Here is a 21,233-nt window from a genome sequence, read left to right on the forward strand (position 1 = left end):
TATTTTGGGGTGTGATAATGAGAGTTGCATTGCCTTGGCACGGAATCCCGTATTCCATACTCAGTCAAAGCACATAGAGATTGAGTATCACTTCATCAGGGAGAAGCTTTTGGATGCGACCATCGATGTGGAATACTGTAAGACTGAAGACTATCTTGCAGATTTCTTTACAAAGGCACTTTCCCAAGCTTTGCTTCACCGACATTCTAGATCCCCCCGTCTGCTGCCTTGTCTAAGATTTGAGAGGGGGTGTTGAGAGTCATTAGTGATCTCCTGTGCCATGTCATGCAGCGTGGCAGTCTACCACGTGGCAGTGGTCGGAGTGTCGGTCGGACAGTCCCGACTGTGGTTGGACTGTCCCGTCGACTGTGGTCGGACTGTCCGACTGTGGTGCGTAATTGGTTGCCCGCAGTCGGGCAGTCTACCACGTGGTAGTGGTCGGACAGTCTACCATGTGGCAGTGGTCGGATTGTCCAACTGTAGTCAGGACAATTGTCCACAATCGAGCATTAAATGCAGCCGATCTGATTATTTCGGGTATTTTTTAGGCATTACTTTCAGCCTTTATAAGGTTGAGTTTCCAGCAGCCTTGGATACTTGTATTTGATAGATTTCAGCCTGTCGGTGATGGAGATTGTGTTGAGATATTAGCAATCACACCTAATGTAGTCTCTTTGTATGAGGCAGTTTGGGATGAAGACATGTAGACTGCAAGAATTCCATATGCACAGAAAGGGAAAACTGTACCCATCCAACAACTATAAAGCATTGTACTTGACTACCACTTTTGATAGATGAATGAATACATGATGATGCTTTTCTTTATCAGTTAGTGTCAGTCTTGTACTTGTCAGTCCTACACAAGATTGTGTTTATGATTCCAAGCTTCCATCTTGGAACCTAATTCACTTGTGTAATAGTTGTGGTCTTTAGTCAATGTCATCATGAGTTTAGTGTATGCTTATAGGCCGCTATAGCCATGCTCTAGATCCCGCGTATTTTAACATGGTATCAGAGCTCAGTTGAGCATGGCCTAACTCTCCTTTCACTCCTCTCAGCTTCTTTTCATCTCTGCTCAGCTCAGTTTGAGTACTGGACCCTATCTCCAACTTCATTTGCATTTCTACCTTCAAGGAAGCTTCCATGGCAGCCATAGCTAGCAGTACCTTGTCAGCTTGAAGATTTCATATCTCTTTCCACAGGCCAAATCTCTCTGAACTTTCTTCTAGAGAAGTGTTTCTCTACTTTTAGAGCTCCTCCTGGCACCTCAATCATTGAGATTGGGCAACTATAGCTTCAGCATTGCTCTTTTCAGAGTCGTTGCCTTAACTGTGTCTGTGGATAGTACCTACCTACCTCTGTTGGAGCAGCCATATCTCATCAACCAGGCCATATCTCTTTAAGCTTTCTTCTTGAGAGTTGTTCTTCAGGTCAAGGCGCAACTTCTTGGCACAAAATCAAGGAGATTGATGCACACCATGCCTGGCATTTGCATTTTCCCAAATCTGGGCGTAGTTTTGACAGCGACTACTTTGAAGGCTTAGATCTCTCAACTTGGGCAAAATGAGTACAAACCCTCTCAGGGGGAGTTAGACCCATTAGTGAGGGTCCTCCATCTTAAAGGGTTTGAACAAATTCAACCTGTGGAGCTCGTGGGAGCTCATTTACCAGTCGTTGGTCGCTGTTTTGACAGGACAGCCATAGCCTCTTACCTTCAAGCTCATTTTTCCTTCATTTTCTATCTCCTGTCACTTAAACCAAGCCAAGGCTACTCTAATATGAAGTTTTCAGCAAGTATTCAACCATCAAATCAGCAAAGAGGGGAAGCTATGAGGAGTTTTTGAAGATCATCAAGTCAAACTCAAGCAACAAATATCAAATTTCAAACTAGTATCTTTTGATAGTTCACTGCCATTGCTTGTGTCTTTTGACACATATAAAGATCAACTAATTGCTGGTTATTCTCAGTCATTCGAAGTTGATTTCCATCATGGAAATGACCAAAATCAAGTCTTTTATGAAGATGCTTCTTATGAAGAGTAACATTACTCTTGTTGCTCAATTCAACTACATGGAAGACTTGTTTATTCCGCTTGCAGGGATGGATGGATTTACTTGTTTTGAAGAGCAATCGATGAATTTATTTGAAGATTTTGAAGACATTTCTGTTGCCTCAAAGGCAATGATACCTTTGCTTGAGGGGGGCATGGACATAAAGACTGATGCAACTATTGCAAGCAAAGTCAATGAAGAAGCAGATCAAGAGGATCAAAAGAACAAGAATAAGAAGAAGCAAAAAAATCATGAAGACTTTAAAATGGCAAACAAAGTAAAGTAGAAGTATAGGAAGCTAGACAAAAAGAACTGCAATGAATCAAAGATCCATGTCAAAAGATATGTTAAAAACTGCAAGGGCCTCACGGTCCTTGATCCTATTTTTTACTGACTTTTTTAGCCTTGTATTGTCTAGCTCAAATGTCTTTATCATAAGCTTGTAAAACTCCTCATGTAGCCTTGTACTACAGTCTCTGTAAGGCCCCTGCTACGGCCTCTAGATGTCGATCATATTTGTGGTACCCACGCTTAGCCTTTTCTGCGACAGCCTCTGGTGTTTTGCCATGTTTATGGTGTGCCCATACTTTGCAGGTGTTACTTTCACTAAAGCCTCTACACACTTTGTACTTTCTGGTTGTGATTGAGGAGGGGTGTTGAGACATTAGCAATCACATCTAATGTAGCCTCTTTGTATGAGGCAGTTTGGGATGAAGACATGCAAGCTGTAGGAATCCCATATGCACAGAAAGGGAAAACTGTACTTATCCAACAACTATAAAGCATTGTACTTGACTACCACTTTTGATAGATGAATACATGATGATGCTTTTCTTTATCAGTTAGTATCAATCTTGTACTTGTCAATCCTACACAAGATTGTGTTTACGATTCCAAGTTTCCATCTTGGAACCTAATTCACTTGTGTAACAGTTATGGTCTTCAGTCAATGTCATCATGAGTTTAGTCTATGCTTACAAGTTGCCATAGCCATGCTCTAGATCCCGCTTATTTTAACAGATTGCACTTGGGGCTGACGGAGATCGAGGTCCTTGAGGTGGAGACATATGTAGATATTTTCTCTACACCCGTGTACAATTCTGCATCCTTATACAATATTCTTCATTGCATATTTTCTGCATTTCATTGTCTCTTTCTCTCTCTCTCTCTCCTCTCTCTGTTCACTCTTTGTCATGGTCATTCGCTTCTGCATTACTTAACTCTGGTAGTCATATCATCATTACTGCATTTCGCCCTAGCCCTCACCCATTATTCTCTCTCCAACCAACCACGGCTTCACCAGAAGCTATCACCCATTGTTTAGAGGTGTCGCCCTGCTTTTGTAGGTGCCACCCAGCCTGTCTGCAGCCGCTATGAGCTGTCACCATTAGTTGGTGCGGCCGCCTTGCATCTAGAGGTCATCATCTTGCTGTCTCAACTGGCAACCTGCTGTCTTGCGAGGTCATCATCCTTCCAGGATTGTTGCAGCATGTGTTTTGTGGTTACAAAGGATAGACAATTGACTCATTATCCATGCCATCATCTGCTGTGTTTTGGGCTATGTTGGCTTATCAATTAGGTCTGTTCGCTTTGTTTTGAGTATTGTGATGACCCTATTCTAAGTTCATATGTTAAGATTAAAGTGACAAAGACCATTACCAATGCCAGGACTTATTTTGAGTGGTACAAGTCTTCCAAGCCAAAAAAATTAAAAATTAATATGTTTACACGAATACGGCATTTCTGGCTATCCGAAAGGGACTTTTGCAATTTTTCTTGTGTTGGCTTGTCAATAAGGTATGTTCGCTTCGATTTGAGTATCTTGATGACCCTATTTTGAGTCCATATTGTTGGGTGTAAAGTCCCATAAATCTCCGTGTGTATAAACTTATGGGTGTGAATGTACGCTTATTTGTATCCTAACATCTAAATACATTTTTATTCTTTGTATATCGTAACACTAACTGGTACACTCATTTGGGATTCTCTCACTCTCACTCTCAGCTTTGCTCTTATTCCCTTCTTGTCTCGCACTCCATTGTACTCTCATCACAACAAACTGGTATTAGCACTATGGTAATAGCGTTCGTGTTTCCCAAGAGTGCAAGTCAGTTCTGTGTGTGAGAAGAAGCTGTTCACCTTTCTTGTTAGTCACTGAGAGCAGGCTAGCTGTCGTTCTGGTCAAACTGATTAGGTGCAGGTCATCTGCTGGCTGTTCATCACAATTCTAGCAGGCTTGTGCAGGCGGTAGACTGCGTGGACCAAGGCGCTGGCTGTTCATCATGATTCAGGCAGACGACCAGCATGGCGGCAGTCATGATCATTGTTCTGACCTGACGGTCGGCGTGGACTGGGTGTAGCAGGTTGACAGGCGATGGGGCAGTCCTAGCATGAGGCAACGTCAGTATTGAATGGCATGGGGCGAAGGCAGATGGCAGCATCGCAAGACTAGGTGACAACACGTGAAAGTTTTTTTTTTGTGACGTGGCTCATTTTTTAAAGCCCTTGTTCGCATATGCAAGCACGGTCCTCAGATTAGTGCATTTTTAGGCCCGAAAATTTGGGGATTTTCCCATATCTGATACTTTCATACATAACAGTGACAGTGGACCCAAAAATTGCAGAAATTGTGCACATTGGCCTTGATAGTTTTGGGGCTTTTCATGTATCAATGAAATTTCACTCAGCCGAGCCAAATTTATTTGAGATTGGTGCACTTTTGGACCCAAGAAATTTGGGGCTTTTGCAAAATTCTGCCAAAATTTGCTAAATTTGCTTGTTTTATGCTCTCAGGAACACATATTAATGCAATTGAGGAAGATTGATTAGTAAAATTTTGGGGCTTTTGCTTGAAATTTGAGAATTTTGGCAAAATTGATGTGAGAAATGTACATTGGGGACATTGCTGAAGCAATCTTGGTGCTGTACGTAGTGAAATTCGAGCTTATTATCTCTCACTTGTGAGATTTTGAAGAAATTGCATAGAATTCTGGTGTTTTTTGTAAATTAGAAGTGCTTTTGGGCATGTGTGTATGTAGTACACATGCTTGGCAACTCCTATCGAGTTGATATACTGCTGAATATTTATGGTGCAGCAGTCTTATTGATCACTTGCAGATCTAAGATTGTTGCAAATGTATTTTTGGTGATATTGCTGAAGTGCGAGTCACCTTGCAGTAGTGTATGCTTGGATTATATGCTGAAATCTCAGTTATATTACTAAGAGTGAACGCGACGGATAACACATAGAGAGTAGAGAGCAGTAGAAAGGAGAGTGAGCACGGCACAATGGATGTTCGGTACAATGGTTGGTGTACCTCTTTAGGTTTTAGATAAAGTACAAATGTGGTAAGGGTGTGTTCACATCCGTGCACATATAAAAGGCACGATGGCCCTTTATTCCCAACAATCTCCCACCTAAAGGCAATGTGCCTTAAGAGGAGAAAAGAATAGTATGTATCCATATTGTAGCCTTTGGACCAACCATCTCTCACTAGGCATTCTATCCAACTGTAGATCAAAAGTAGAAGCAGGTAAAGCTGCATAAGCATTTCAGACAGCCAAGTCTTCCAAAAACTTTTGTATACATCCCTTTCCAAAATTCAAAGCAAGATGTAATCCTATTTCTTGTACACGGATCTTGCCATCTTTTCAAAAGATAAGCTGTAATGCTAAGGCCTCCTTTCATGCTGCAAACTATCACACCACATACATCTTTTCCTTGGTTTAGGAGGCTGCTATCCATCCCCTTTCATCTTGTACTTTCTCATCCAATTTTGCGACCTTCAACTGAAGATCCCGCATGCCTTTGATCAATTCATCTAATATATCTTTCCTAACAGTGGGAACAATAGGTGCAACCATAGGGTTAGCCATAGAAGTCTAAGCCATCAACTATTGTGCTCTTTCGTCCTGTCCTTTCTGATCCAATTTTGCGATCTTCAACTGAAGAACTCACATATCTTTGACCGATTCGTCTAATATATCTTTTCTAAGAGTGGGAACAACAGGTGCAGCTATAGGGTTAGCCACAAAAGTGGATGGCTTACTGGATACATCAACTATTGTGTCCGCAACAGTGGGCAAGCTAGATACATGCAATCTTTCTCTCCTATGCTTTTTCACCAATGCAGTAATAACTTCCTTAATATATCTCCGCTCTATTTTAAGACTTGTCTGTGTAGTCTGATCCTCTAGCAAATCATTAAGCTTCTCTTGAAGCTTAGGATATACTGCTTGTAGAAACAATTCAATTTTCTGACTTGCAAGAGCTTGCTGTTCTGCAATATCTAACTGCTCAAACCGACTTTCAAATTCTCGTAATAACTCTGTAGCCATAAGACTCTTATTGGGTTGTAGAACCACTCATAGAAAGTCTTGCAGGTAATCAAATTGGTGTCTTCAATGTAAAATCAAACTGGTGTCTTCATTCAATCTAAAATTCTTCTGGAGTGTCTTCTTGAAAGCTACCCAGTCAACATCATGCATGCATAATTCATTAACTCAAGCTTTTAATTCATATACAGCGGCCCGTACAAAATATTGGCTTCATGCAAGTTGAGCCATCCCAAAGAACTCCATCTTTTGAGCATATGTATGCAAATATGCAGATACAGTCCTACCATTAAACAAATTTATCTCACGCTCTACTGCTTGCAGAGCATTCATCACAACAGTTTCTGTTGAGTAGAAGCCTGTATCACCTGTTGTTGTTATTGTGTTTGCATAGGCATATTCAAATTCTGCACTAACTGCTGTAAAACATCATTAGAAATTGTGCTAAAAGGTTCTCCCATCTTGTCTTTTCTTCGGACGACCTTTCACATTAGGCTTACTAATGTTGAAGGGGTTTTAGTCGAAAGGTCGTATCCATTGGGGATCAGAGAGAGAAGGAAGTAGAGAATAGGAGATAGAAGAGAAGAGAAAAAATAGACAAGAGGTATACAAGATAAAGACAAAGCTCAGTGAATCAAAGCACTATGTATTGATAGAACTTGAGAAGATAAATAAAATCCTTGTCTGGGACTACTCGGAAGTAATCTCTAAGCATTAGATCTCCTAGAGCTCCCTCGTAAACCAAAAACGCGCACTAATTATTAACTTATTCTCTGTTGCTTAGATTGCAAATCTGATGGTTCCGTTGGTTCTCAAAGAGAGGTAAAACCCTAGGATACATAGCTAGAGTTCTCCTAGATCACTCCTTCTTCTTCTCCTAGTTTGGAGTGTTGTTTGCTGCCTGTAAACTTCGATTGTGCGTCGTGCAATTTCAAAAGTCAGTTTTTTTTGCATCAAATTTCTAAAGCTGGTTGAGAAAGCAACTTGTTTTTTGCATGCCACCCTATTCTAGAAGTTTTCTACAACTTTTTAGGATATTTATAATAAATAATATCCACGATATCAAAGATAGACTAAAATTGTTCAAAAATCTTGTATTTTTGAACCATCCATACTATGGACACTGACACTAATGACTAATATGGGATTGACTCTCTAGATTAATAAGAAAGCCGGATGACGATCCACTCTAGAGTTTTTCACACTATGCTTGCGTAGCAGCACAACGTAAAGGGCATAAAAAGCCTGATTGTCAGTACTACAAGAAAGAGCAAGAAAGAAAAAAACAAGGAAAGAAAAAGAAGGATGATAAGAAAGATGATGACAACTCTCCCTCAAAAGAAGTTGCATAGGCAAATGTTGCATCTAGTGTAGTCATTGAAGAGCTCTTTGATATTGGAGAGATACTTGTTACAGTCTCATGTAATGGTGTAGATGTTATGGCAGTAGCAGGTGATATGCACATCACTAAAATGAGGTTATTGATGCCTTACTTTTAGTTTATGGTGGGTTGTTCCAATCATGGATAGTGGACGGCGGTGCCTCTTTTCATGTCACTCCCTCTTTGGAGTCATTTTCTGAATACACTGTAAGTTGCTTAGGCAAGGTTTACTTGGGCAACAATTATGCATGTGAAATAGAGGGTGTAGGTACCATTCACTTGGCTCTTGAAAATGGCCAAGAGGTGATTTTGTAAGATGCTAGATATGTACCTGGCATAAAGAAAAGTTTATTGTCAGTCAGGCAACTTGGCGCAAGAGGATATTTTACTACCTTTGGTGGAGGATCTTGGAAAGTCCACAAGGGCTCTATATTGATTGTTAAAGATAGCAAAAAGGGGACTTTGTATTATTTGCATTGTAAAGCTTTATCTGGCAAGGCAAGTTTTTGGTCGTAGCTGAAGTCAGAGATAGAACTTTGGCACAAAAGACTTTGCCATATGAGCTAGAAAGGCCTTTAGGTTCTCTTCTCTTTATGGAGATTTGATGTAAAAGGCTTTGGTCTTGACTTTTGTAATGATTGCATATATGGAAAACATGTGAAGTCTTCTTATTACTCTGGTATTGTTAAGAAGTCCAATGCTCTTGACTTAGGACACTCTGATGTATGTACTATGCCTGTTAATTCACATAGGGATGCACGGTACTTTGTCACTTTTATTGATGATTTCAGTAGAAAGTCATGGGTGTATGTGTTAAAGAGCAAAAAGAAAGTGTTGGATGCCTTCAAAAGGTTTCATGCTTTTGTTACCACACAGAAAGGGCTTAAGTTAGAAGCTATAAGAACGGATAATAAGGGCGAGTATATTTCTAATGAGTTCAAAAAGTTTTGTGAGATGCATGGCATTAAGAGGGAGTTGATAGCCCCTTACAATCATGCATCAAAAGGCGTGCCTGAAAGACATAATCACACACTTTGTGAGAGAGTTAGATGCATGCTGTCCATAGCTAATCTCTTGCAATAGTTCTGGGGAGAGGCTCTTAAAACTACAGTTCATATATGCAATCACTCTCCCAATCGTGAATTGGAAAATGGTATTCCTAAAGAGGTTTGGTCTGGCAAACTTGCTTCATATGACCATTTGCGTGTCTTTGGTTGTGATGCCTTTGTGCATATTCTTGTAAATCAGAGGACTAAACTAGACATGAATTTCATCAAGGGCATCTTCATGGGATATGGAGATGAGGGAGAGATGGGTTACTGAGTTTGGCTTGCTTAGGATAGGAAGATAGTACGCAGCCAAGATGTAGTATTTAATGAGGCAAAGTTGTTGAAAAATGCTACACATGGTGATCTTGTAAAAAAAAAGGTCAAATTTCAGCATGAACAACCAGCCATTCAGCTACCATTAGCTGAAGATTCTGTTGCTTTTGATGTTGAAAAAGAGCAACAACCTATTGTGGTACAGCCAAAAGATAATGGACATATAATGGACAGCAAATAGATGCACATGATGGAATAGGACAATAAGAAGAATATGCTGAAAACAGGTTACAGCAGCAAGAAAATGCAGAAAATCAGCCACTAGGTGATGGTGTGCACATTCTTGAGGATGTAGGTCCATTGCCTATCAATACAGATCATTGGGTAAGAAGGTCTACACGTTTCAGAAGGCAACCACTGGGGTTTCAGCCATCTTTGGTTGCATTTTATTGACTAATGAAGGTGAGCCTTTGACATTTAGAGAGGCACAGTCATGTGAAAACAAGAGAAAGTGGGAGCTTGCTATGTAGGAAGAGGTGAAGTCTCTACATGCAAATAACACATGGGAGCCTGTACCTTTGTCGAGGGATAGGAAAGCCATTCCTAATAAATGGGTTAACAAGGTGAAATTTATTGATGGAAAGCCTAAATACAAGGTATGTTTGGTTGCTTAGGGCTATATATAGAAGGAAGGCATAGACTTCTAGGAGGTTTTTTCACCGGTGGTGAAGATGACTATACTCTGTGTTTTGTTTGCTTTCATTGTATCCTTGGATTTAGAGTTGGATCAGATGGATGTGAAGACTGCTTTTCTTCATGGTGACCTGGATGAAGAGCTGTACATGAAACAACTTGAAGGTTTGCTATTCCAGGGAAAGAGCATTTAGTTTGTAAGTTGAAATGCAGCTTATATGGGCTGAAACAAGCCCCTAGACAGTGGCATAAAAATTTTGATACTTTTATGCTCAGCTATGGATTCAAATGCAGTCATGCAGATCACTGTTTATACTCTAAAAGGCTGATGATAGAAGCCTTATTCTGCTGGTCTTATATATGGATGACATGCTAATTGCAAGAAAGCATAAGAGTATTTTACATGCTCTTAAAAGGCAGCTAAGTTCAGCCTTCTCAATGAAAGATTTGGGAGCAACTAAACACATTTTGGGTATGGGCATTAAAAGAGATAGAGGGCAGCACTTATTTTTTCTCTCCCTAGATTTAATATGGTTGATGCTAAGCGTCTTGGTATGCCTTTACCACCATATATAAAGCTTACCAAAGTTGATTGCCCAAAAGATGATGTAGCTGCTACTATTATGAAGGGCATACCTTATGCATCAGCTTGTGGTTCTTTGAGATATGCCATGGTTGCAACTTGTTCTGATATTGTTCATGTAGTAGGCGTTGTTAGTAGATTCATGTCTACTAACCTTGTCAAACCACATTGGGAAGCAGTGAAATGTAGATACTTAAAAGGTACACAAGACAAGTGTATATGCTATGGAAATGGTACACTAGGGTTGCAGGAATTCTATGATTTGGACATGACGGGAGATCTTGACACTAGAAAATCGACTAGTGGGTATACCTTTACTTTGGCTAGTGGGGCTATTTCTTGGTATTCAAGGTTGTAGAAAATTGTAGCACTGTGTACTATAGAGTTTGATTATATTTCAGCCATAAAAGCTTCTAAGATAGCTATTTGGCTTGGTTGTTTGGTCAAGGATTTTGTTATTTCTTCACAAACTCCAGTGCTTGGTTGTGATAGCCAGAGTGCCATATGTCTGGCTAAGAATGCCATGTTTCATGCACGTACCAAACACATACATGTTCAGCATCACTTTATTCCACAGGTCTTGGATGATGGTCTTGTCACACTGACTAAGATCAAAACCCAAGATAACCTTGCAGATGTTCTCACTAAAAGTCTTGCAAAGGCTCAGTATGAGCATTGCATTTGATTAGTGGGAGTTTACTAGCTTGAAGGTACCACTTCGGGCCTCTAAGTGGGAGGTTGTTGGGTCTAAAGTCCCTTCGAGTGTAAAGTCTCATAAATCTTCATGTGTATGAACTTATGGGTGTGAACACACCCTTATTTGCACCCTAACATATAAATACATTATTATTATTTGTGTACCGTAACACTAACTGGTACTCTTATATGGGATTCTCTCACTCTTACTCTCAGCTTTACTCTTGCCTCATTCCTGTCTCGCACTCCATTGCACTCTCATCACAACACATATGTGAAAGTTATGGTCGAAGCAAGTTGCAACCAAGCATAGAAAAAAGGAATATAAGAAAAGCAAACAACAAGAGTTTGAAAGGCAAAAAGCATGAAAAGCAAGAGTGAAAAGCTTATCAGAACTATTGTGAATGGTTATAAATAGAAATTTGAGTCATTTTTACAAGTTTGGGCCAATAAACTAGTTATTTATTGCTATGATTCACAAGACTAAAGTAAAAGACAAGTGGTACCTTCTAGTTTCTCTTTTATTACTCCTATTGAAGTATAGTCTATAGGCATAAGTTACCTTGGAGACCGAAATCCATACCGGTATGCGAGTATGAGAAGAGCTAGTTGTAGAGGTAGAATGACAAGTATATCTTTTCAATTGATGAGTTTGCTTTTGGTGCTTTACCTTCATAACTTGAAACCCACCCATCACACTCTCTAGTACCTATGCTAATCATTTTATCGTCCATTACTTCACTATTCCTGATGACAGTACATTAGGGATCCTATTCTTTTAGTCACATTTTGAAACAAGCCTTCCTTCTCAAATAGGGTGGTAAATAACTTGATTAAGTGCTAATTAGAGTAAGCATAAAAATCACATAAACTAAAAATGCACACTTTATCACTTTAATAATTAGACATTGGACACCTTGTTGGCCCCAAAATTGGTGCCCCTCGTTATATTTCTTTATCTTATATTGCAAATGGAAGGAGTACGATTGAGGTTCTCTGATCTCCTTCGCTAATCCGAGTGCCTCTTGCTGTTAAAACTGACCAGCAAATCTCCAAACCAATTTGCCCCTTGGTTTGCTTGGGGATTGGCCTTTAGCTTGCTCTTTCAAAGACAAATTCAGTCCCAAATCTCATATTGGCTGGTTAGCCTCTTGAATTCTGTGAAATTCCTCAATATGAGCTATTGAAATTCAAGTCCTAGGCTATCAATTTTGAGGACATATCCTGAGATAGTTGTCAAAATCCTAATTTTTGCTGTAAATTAGGATTTATAGCAGAGATTGATTGAAATCTCTTTCCTTGACGACTCAAACTACTAGAAAATGCTGAGATAACTTGAGAAATGATTGGGGGATGAGAGAGAATGCTATAGAGAGAAATTTCACAGTCTTATTATGAGAAACGTTGAAAAACTATTGTTGCCCTACTCAAACAGCCATGGAAGTTGCCACCTATAGCTTAGCACCACCAAAAAGATTATTGCCCTCTCTTGTATGGTGTCATCTGTACCAAAAGGACCTTGGGCTGCTGTCATTTGTTCCTGGAGGGATCCGAGTTGCTATCACATGTTGTAGGACTAATCCTTGGTGGCTGCAAATCACATCAGCAACGTCTCCTTGCTCTCTAAGATCTCCTTCTTTGTCACAATGACTGGAATAGACTTCCACTAGCCCCTCAAAACGTTTTTTTCACTTGTATGGGCAACTTTTGCCAAGTGGCAGCCTTTTAATCCCATTTTTTAGCTTTATCCAACTTACTAATTTAATTTTCAGAATACTAATTATGAAAATTAATTTCACTAGCCAATAATTAAATTGACTAGATCAATTTGTCTTTCAAGTATCCATGAGCAATTATTAGCCCTTAGACTGGCATTAATTAATACCTAGTCTCTAATGTTACCAGTAACATTAGTGGCCAATAAATTGATCTAGGCCAAAGTCTGACACCAGGTAACCACCTAGTATCTGTTAGGCATAACTTATTACAACTTTTGTCTTGGTCACGCGCTGCATCCTCGTGGTTCTTGGCGTGTTACCATGAAATAACTGCCATGTGCGTCACATGTGTTTAACCTTGCACATTTGACTAATATCTTAATCAAATGTTATCGGCAAGATTAAAACATCTCAAAATTTCATGTCTCTGTCACATATCCCAAGAGTTATATCCACTCATCGTCCAGTCCGGCATTGCATGATTTTTAGGTGGCTGTTAAATCTGCGCTCATCCTCTATCGTATAGCTCATCCCAGTTTTGCAGGCTATGATTAATCGTGTGAGCATAGGGCTTTGTTAGGGCACTATATTAGCTTTCTTCTAATCAAGTATCTCGCCAAGGTATCACTTCAATGAGCTGCAAGGGACAAAAAACCAGCCGCTTGTAAAACCCTAAAACATGGTAGCCATAGCTATTGACTTTCAAGATCATAATACACTTTATTTTCTCACTTCTCTTAGCTCACTTAAGTGTTTGCCACTCTGATCTGGTGCTTCACTCAGTTCCCAGTACTTTGAATCAGTATGGAGGGGAGAAAGCATCCAACAACATGAGGCTCAATATTAAGTTTTTCAAAGCATAGTATCTTTTGATACTCATTTTAGTGCTTCTTGGCACTTTGTGTTTCTTGACACATCCAAGAACAACTGATTTGCTGGTTTTACTTCAGTTCTTGCAATGACAAACATGAAGATTTTCAATGTGGAATGCCCAATTGATTAAATCCCTTGTAAGCCTCAATCTCATTGTAAAAGGATAGACACTGCCCGAGTATACTTACGGTAAGATCACCTTCAAATTGTCTGAACTTGAGCAAATAGCTAAATTCAATGGTGAAGGCTTTCACACCTGGAAAGAAAAGACAATGTACCATCTCATGAGGAAAGATCTCTGGATCTATTTGAGGATGATGTAGGAGATGCAGATAGCAAGAAGGAAGATGTGGAAGACGGGTTCGTTGAAGAAGTCTAGCCCAAGACAAAAGAGTGGAAAAAGATGAACAACAAGGCTCTAGGCATCATTGCTTGGGGACTATTTGATGATGTATTGCATCATATCTTGGGCATCAGAGATGCAAAAAAGGCATGGGGTGAGCTTGACAAAATCTTTGGAACTCAAGCTAAAAACTCAAAAGTAAAATTACTCATGCAATTCTATAAGCTAGATGTAAAGGATAGTTCTTCTATGACCATGCACATTAACAAGTTTAAGAGCCTAAAAACTCAACTTGTAACTTTAAAGAAGAACATAGATGAGGATGAAGCCATAGCAGTGCTACTAGCAAGTGTAAATCAAGAATTATATGAGAACCTTGTGTCTATCCTAAGTAATGTTTCTAATCTCTCACTCAAAGACATTGAGCATTCTCTATTGATGGGGTAAGTAAACTAAAAATAAGGATGCAAAAGAAATTATCTCAAAGGATAATCTCTTGTACACCAAGGGAACTTATGGAGCAAAAGGACGTGGACGAGGATTCAAGGCCAACAACAAGGATTGGATTATATGTCATTACTATGGCAAGACTTTCCATACAACCAGTGAATGTTTTCACAAGAAAAGAGCATAACAGTTTCAAAATAATCACCACCAAAATCAGTTCATGAATGAAGAAGATGAAGAAAATACTTCCGCTACCAATAACAACTTTGACGGATTGTTTTGAAGAATTTTCCATTTTATCTTTCCCATAGTGGATCATGCGTTTTCCTATAGTAGATCTTTATTTCTCTTACTGAATCTGCTTTGGTAAAAACCCTTACCAAAGATGTAAAGTTTCAAGCTTTAACTTGACTAGGCTGCCTATGAGCTAGTCTCTCGGGCCATGTCATCATGTTGGGGGGGGGGGGGGGGGGTGCAAAAGCTAGCAAGTGCAAGAACTCATAATTTGAGGGGGGTGTTGGAAGATAGACAAATGATGTATGCTCTGTATCCCATAAGCATAGTGAGGAGAGTGGAACAACTCAAAGGTTATACAAGCATGCACGTGGCTCTCATTTCAATGCAATGCTATTGTACTTTGTACTTCCAATCTGTGTCCTTGTCATGTCCTACTCAAGATTGTGTTTATGAGTCCAAGTACTTAATCTTGGAACCTAATTCACTTGAGTAACAATCGTTGTCTCTTGTCTATGTCATCATTGTTTTAGTCTTTGCCTTCTGATCTCCATAACCAACCATACTCAAAATCCATGTTTCTCAATAGAGAGAACTGACAACACCAATAGTAGCCTGAGAAATGCTAGTCCATGGGATGACTAATCTCTAACAATTGGATTAGAGAGTAGCTGGCTACTCTTTTAGAAAGTTGATAAGAAGGGCTAATAATGAGATGAAAAGATAAGTCACGATTAAGAAGATTAATGATCTCAATTGCATGTGGGCTTGAAGGAGGGAATATCCCTCGATGATGATGTGCTTGATGTGGCATGGAGACATGTGCAAACCCTACTTGATTTGACATGATGCTCATAGCAGTGCAATGGTGACTTGCATATGGGAGTGGTCAATGATGCTTGTGTGTGATTGGGCAGCGAGTACTAGTTAACGGGGAGTGGGCATTAGTTGACAGATTTGATATGCTATCTCTTACTTTTTCTTCTCTTACTCTTGTCCCTGCCTGTGGCACACACCTATGTGTCAAAAAAACTCAAGTTGGGTCTTGTTATGATCAAGTAGATCAAATTACCAACCATGTGCGACATTGAAATTTAGCTCATGACATGTATTTCCAATGCTGCTAGCTGTGGGAAGATAACCTATGTTGGGCACTTTGCATTATGCATCACTAAAATAAATATAACATTAGATTTACTATTGCCAAGATAAATAGAACTTGCTATGAGTAACTTTCACTCTATGTTAATTTAACCTTTCATACTTGTGTAAGTTGGCTTCTTTGCAAACATCAAATTCTGAGGTTCTGTTTTATGTGTTTGTCTTATATTTTGCTAATGCAAGCTTTCACAATGGAATTTAAAGAAGGGTTTGACTTGTCATTTGTATCTTGAGCATCCAATACTGAATATTTGAGTCCTGAACATGAAGGCCATTGATATGTGTGACGCTCTCTGCAGACGCAGTTCCGAATTTTTCTAAGCAATTTTCACACCAGCAATGGGGAAAATTTGGACACAGATTTGCAGAGGATTCATTTTGCAGATTGTGTTTGGAGCTCATCTTTGGCACCTTCATTATATAGATTAATTGTCCCTCATATATCTATCTGTTAGCAGTTAAGAACCATGTTATTGTCAAGGTTTCTCTGCTGTAGAATTTTGCCTCCCTGAATATTGGTTATTTAATCTGGTGCACGGTCATCACTATATGAAATTCTGGTGGAAAAAGTTTCAATGTTTTTACCATAAATGAATTTGTGGGAAGTAAGTTTAATGTGAAATCATAAGAAAGAATCCCAAAGTTTGTTTATCTAGGTTACTTGCACACAAATTTCATCTGACTTTGAATCTTGGTGTCTGCTGATCTTGGTTCTTGCAATCATGTCATGTCAGTACCCAGATCTGGAGCCTTTACTTGAGGACCTACTTCCAAAGAAGTCACCTCTTATTGTGGCAAAATGGTACTGCTCTAGATCAATCTCATGTGCCTGTATCTTTGATTTACATACAGTTTTCTGAGCATCCAAAAGAATATGCTTCTACATTTACAAATTATTCATGTTCATGTCTTCCTTCCTTTTAAAGAATTTAAGAACCTATTATGCTTACTCACTTTTTGGAACTTGCTGCATGGACAGTCAGAACCATGTCAATTTGGTTGTGGTAAACAACGTGCCACTTTTCTTTAATGTTCGAGATGGTCCTTATATGCCAACATTACGACTTCTCCATCAATGTGAGTTCCAGTCTCATTACGTTTAGAAACACTGTGCTTTGGATAGTTTTTTCTTCATGTACTTTAAATAGAAAGAGCACCATCAAATTTTTTAAGGTAACAGATGCAGGTTATAGGGGTGTAAATAGTTCAGCCTGCTTTTCTGTATTTTCAGTTTTTATTGATATATTATTTTCCTCCCTCTACCCTTCTTTTTGTTATCCAGATCCGAGCATTATGAAACATTTCAGAGTTGACAGGGGAGCTATAAAATTTGTCCTTGCTGGAGCAAATATCATGTGTCCAGGTTTGACATCACCTGGGGGAGATTTGGATGAAAGCGTACCAGCAGAAGCACCTGTGGTATGAATATTAGCAGCAAGATCCTAATCCTTGCTTTTTGACACAGTTTTCATACAGGCCATTAGACTGGACCATACATTTGTTTATCATGGTTTCTCTTTTTCCTTTTCGGCATGTTTAGAAGCAAGACACTTTGGAGTGTAATAATGTGCACTTAAAAATTTAACCTCAAGCTGTGTTTAAGGCTGATGGAATGTTATATGTAGTGGCTCCCCTCTCTGGTTGTTGATGGGCCTTTTCTACCTCCTCTTGTGCATTCTTACACGCCTATGGAGAGAGATTGCTTTGGGCACTTGGACACACTGCCAAGCAAGGATGCTTTTCAGACACCTTGTGTGAAGAAGAAGAAGAAGCGAGACTACTAGGCAAAGTTTGAGACAGAGATATACCAGCAATTTTCAGGACGGGATAGCAAAAGAGCATGGAGAATGTTTCACAGAGAGACAGCCTTCTATACAAATTACATAGCTTGATGCTTGGCACCATTATGGAAGACAATTGTATGGTGTACCGGGACAAACACCGATGCAGCCTCTATCAAAAGATGACGTACCAGCGAGATAGTAGGGTTTGCAAGGAGGAACACGGAGTGAACTTGGCAAACATCGAGAAGAGAAGAGGAGAGAAGAAACTTTGATGAATGGAATGATGAAGATCTGAATCATGGAGCGAATGTGATATAAGGGAACAAGGGTGTCGTAGCACAAGAAAGATGATGAAGATAGCCACGAACCACGAACCACAATGTCCTCCTGAAGGGGTGTGAGGACAGTGGAGAGGTTGGAGAGAAGAGGTGACGGACTGAATGAATCAGTTGTGAAGAATGAATGAAAGAGGCAGCTTATAAATAGGCAAGAGTTGTCTAGGGTGGCGCTTGGAGGGAGGGTGCCGGCTGTCTAGGGTGGCGCCCCATTGTGGGCGCCCAGGCCCTTTTTGGGACTGTCCACTGTGAAACCCTAAACGCAAAACGTGAAACCCTAAAAGTAAAATGCGAAACCCTAAACGCAAAATGTAGAACACAAATTGCATGTGAAGGGTTTCTCAACATCCTCTCTCAGGCATAAAAAGGGGAACAAGAGAAGAGAGAGGTGGAGATGAAATGCTACATAGTAAAGAATGCTCATGCAACAGGTGCCACTTGGATAGTGTCCCTTGTGGTAAAATTGTTCACTTGCTCAATCGCCCTAGTACAAAGATGATGAAAGCATGCAATGCATAGGAGGAATGTCAGACTTTGTGTGGTGCGAGAACCATAAGGATATGCCCGTACTTGATCTTGGGAGTTGACTCTATGTTGACCAAGTGACCAAGGCAAGAAGAAGAGGAGGAAGAAGATGTAGAGGATCCCTAAGATCCAAGATTTTCACGTGAAAGGTAACCTGCAGTAAAGAACAGTAGACAGAGTGAGCTGGAGAACTCGAAACTCAACCTCGGGAGAGAAGCCATGAATACGAAGGCATAGTCACCATGCTGTGGCTAAATCTCCAAGGCCTCGATTTAGGTAGATCGTTGAGATCTTGGGAATCAATAAGTGAGATGACTATTGGAAGGAAGCTATCCCATCTTAGGGTAAAAGAAGAAGGTAAAAGGCCTCCACCAAGGTGTGCGAAGAATTGAGCGGTGGGTGGGCATCCCCTGTGAAATTGGAGGAATAGGAGTCCTCTTTGAAGTTGCAGTAGATGTAGATACTCCCTCAGAGAGCAAAGAAAGATCATTTGTCTTTGAATCCCCCTTTGAGATAGATAGGGAATCCAAAAACTCATGGATCACGGACTTTGAAATGTTTGAGAATGAAGGAAGTGCCGTGCCAGTCGTGCCAAAGAAGGCATTTGGGGTGGTGAAGAACGCCCAGAGTTGGCCTCTCGAACCTGAGTGGGTGAGAGTGAAGGGTGGGGCTCAGATTGAGCAATGAGTGGGCAACAATTGCTACTTCTCAATGGAGCGAACCGGGAAGCGAAGAAGAGAAAGGAGTTGAGCAGCCACAGTCTCTCGAAGGAGCGAATTGACAAGGAGACGGTATTAAACAATCACTGTCTCTCGATGGAGTGGTCTGTAGAACCACAGGCCGTGGTGGCCACTGTACCCGAAAATAGGTTGGAGAAGACTGCCGCTGGCATTGTGATGATCTCCGGGAGGTCTTAGCACCAATCAATCCTCCATGTGCTCGAAAAAGGACTTAGTGCGCATCGGATGCGTCTTATTGCCTTGAGCATAGTACTCTGATAGACGATGCATAAAACGATCTTTGTGGCCTAGAAAAGAGAGGTGGCACAAGGAGTGCTTGGTGGAAGACACATATACTTTGGGGGGGTGGGGAGCAAAGGTCGAAGTCAGCAATCTTTGGTGGGATGACCATTTGTGCCGCAGTAGGAGCACCCAGTAGTTTGGTCATTTGTTGGTAAAGAAGCCATGGGTACCAATGTGCCTTGTTGAAGAAGGAAGAGATTAGCCAAGAATCATGAACCGCAATATCCGTCTCAAGGGGTGTGAGGGTAGTGTGAAGCACGGACCGCAATGTCCGCCACAAGGGGTGGGAGGGCAGTGGAAGGGCTGGAAGTGAGCTGCTAGTGGGAGGAGGATGCTACCAGTAGTAAGAGGTTGCAACCAATGGAAAAACACAGGTGAGGAGAGAAAGACTAAAAACGCAGGTGAGGAGAGAGAAAGACTAAAAACACAGGGTGCAAGAGAAAGAAAATAGCAAACGCAGGCTGCAAGAGAGAGAAAGACTAAAAATGTAGATTGCAGGAGAGAAAACAGCAAATGCAGGCAGTAGGAGCGAAAGACAAAAAAGGTAGGAAAAACTAGCAGTAGCAGTCAGTATGCTAAAATCAGCTTCGAACAGTGTGTGATAGGTTGGAAATAGGTGCTACACTCTTGTAGACAGCAATGGCCAGCTTGGACCGTGATGTCCTCTGCGTTCAGGGTGTGGGCAATAAGTTGCAATACCTGAAATCTACAAAAACGAGATTGTTTTTTGAATGGAGAGTGATCGGCAACAGTCACTTTGCTGTAAACAGTTGCAAACTGCGGGTGGAAGGTTGGAAATAGGCATTAGATTGTAGATGACAGCAAGGGACAGCTGAGACTACGATGTCCTCTGCGAAAGGGGTGTGGGCAGCAAGCTGAAAACACCTAAAACCTGCAAAAACGAGATTTTGATGTAGTGGAAGAAGAAGAGAAGTGGATGTTGGACCCACCACCATCTTTGCCGTCATTGGAATGGAGGATCTTTGCTGTTGTTTGAGCAAATCCAACTTTGATACCATGTCAAAAGATGACGTACCAGCAAGACAGTAGGGTTTGCGCGGAGGAACACGGAGTGAATTCGGCAAACATGGAGAAGAGAAGAGAAGAGAGAAGAAACTCTGATGAATGGAATGATGAAGATCTGAATCATGGAGTGAATGTGATATAAGGGAACAAGGGTGAAGTAGCACAAGGAAGATGATAAAGACAACCACGAACTATGAACCACAATGTCCTCTTGAAGGGGTGTGAGGGCAGTGGAGAGGCTGGAGAGAAGAGGTGACGGACTGAATGAATCAACCGTGAAGAATGAGTGACAGAGGCAGCCTATAAATAGGCAAGAGATTGTCTAAGGTGGCACACGGAGGGAGGGCGCCGACTGTCTAGGGTGGCGCCCCACTATGGGTGCCTAGCCCCTTTTTTAGGGCTGTCCATTGTGAAACCATAAATGCAAAATGTGAAACCCTAAAAGAAAAACGTGAAACCTTCTTCTTCACTGGTAGGATGTTAGAGAAGTTATCTATAGACTACAAAATGGGAGGCACAAGATGAGGACGGTCTAGTGGCAAAGCATTTCTCACATGCATGTGACACACTTGCACCCATATTAGCATGTATGCTCAATAGAGTAGTACGAGTGACGACCCCTTTGGCCCCCAGTATCTATAGGACCATCATGATCGGTCACATGTTGGCTAAGATTTATGGATCGATATCAAATCATGAGCTC

The 21,233-nt window shown here is 40.7% G+C and overlaps 1 protein-coding gene across 2 annotated transcripts in view; it reads left to right on the top strand.

The window, feature by feature from the left end:
• LOC148036932 (pseudouridine synthase and archaeosine transglycosylase (PUA) domain-containing protein) overlaps window positions 1–21,233 on the top strand; it is a 129,885-nt gene that overhangs the window by 60,956 nt on the left and 47,696 nt on the right. For both annotated transcript variants that reach the window (XM_087675858.1, XM_087675857.1), the window contains exons 3-5: window positions 16,573–16,640; window positions 16,818–16,915; window positions 17,121–17,257. In XM_087675858.1, coding sequence (XP_087531984.1) covers window positions 16,573–16,640; window positions 16,818–16,915; window positions 17,121–17,257 — 303 coding nt within the window. The remainder of the gene's footprint in view (window positions 1–16,572; window positions 16,641–16,817; window positions 16,916–17,120; window positions 17,258–21,233) is intronic.

This window comes from Lygodium microphyllum, chromosome 4, assembly GCF_053477565.2.
Source record: "Lygodium microphyllum isolate KBCC chromosome 4, Lygodium_microphyllum_v1.1.10, whole genome shotgun sequence".
Classification (NCBI taxonomy): Eukaryota; Viridiplantae; Streptophyta; class Polypodiopsida; order Schizaeales; family Lygodiaceae; genus Lygodium; species Lygodium microphyllum.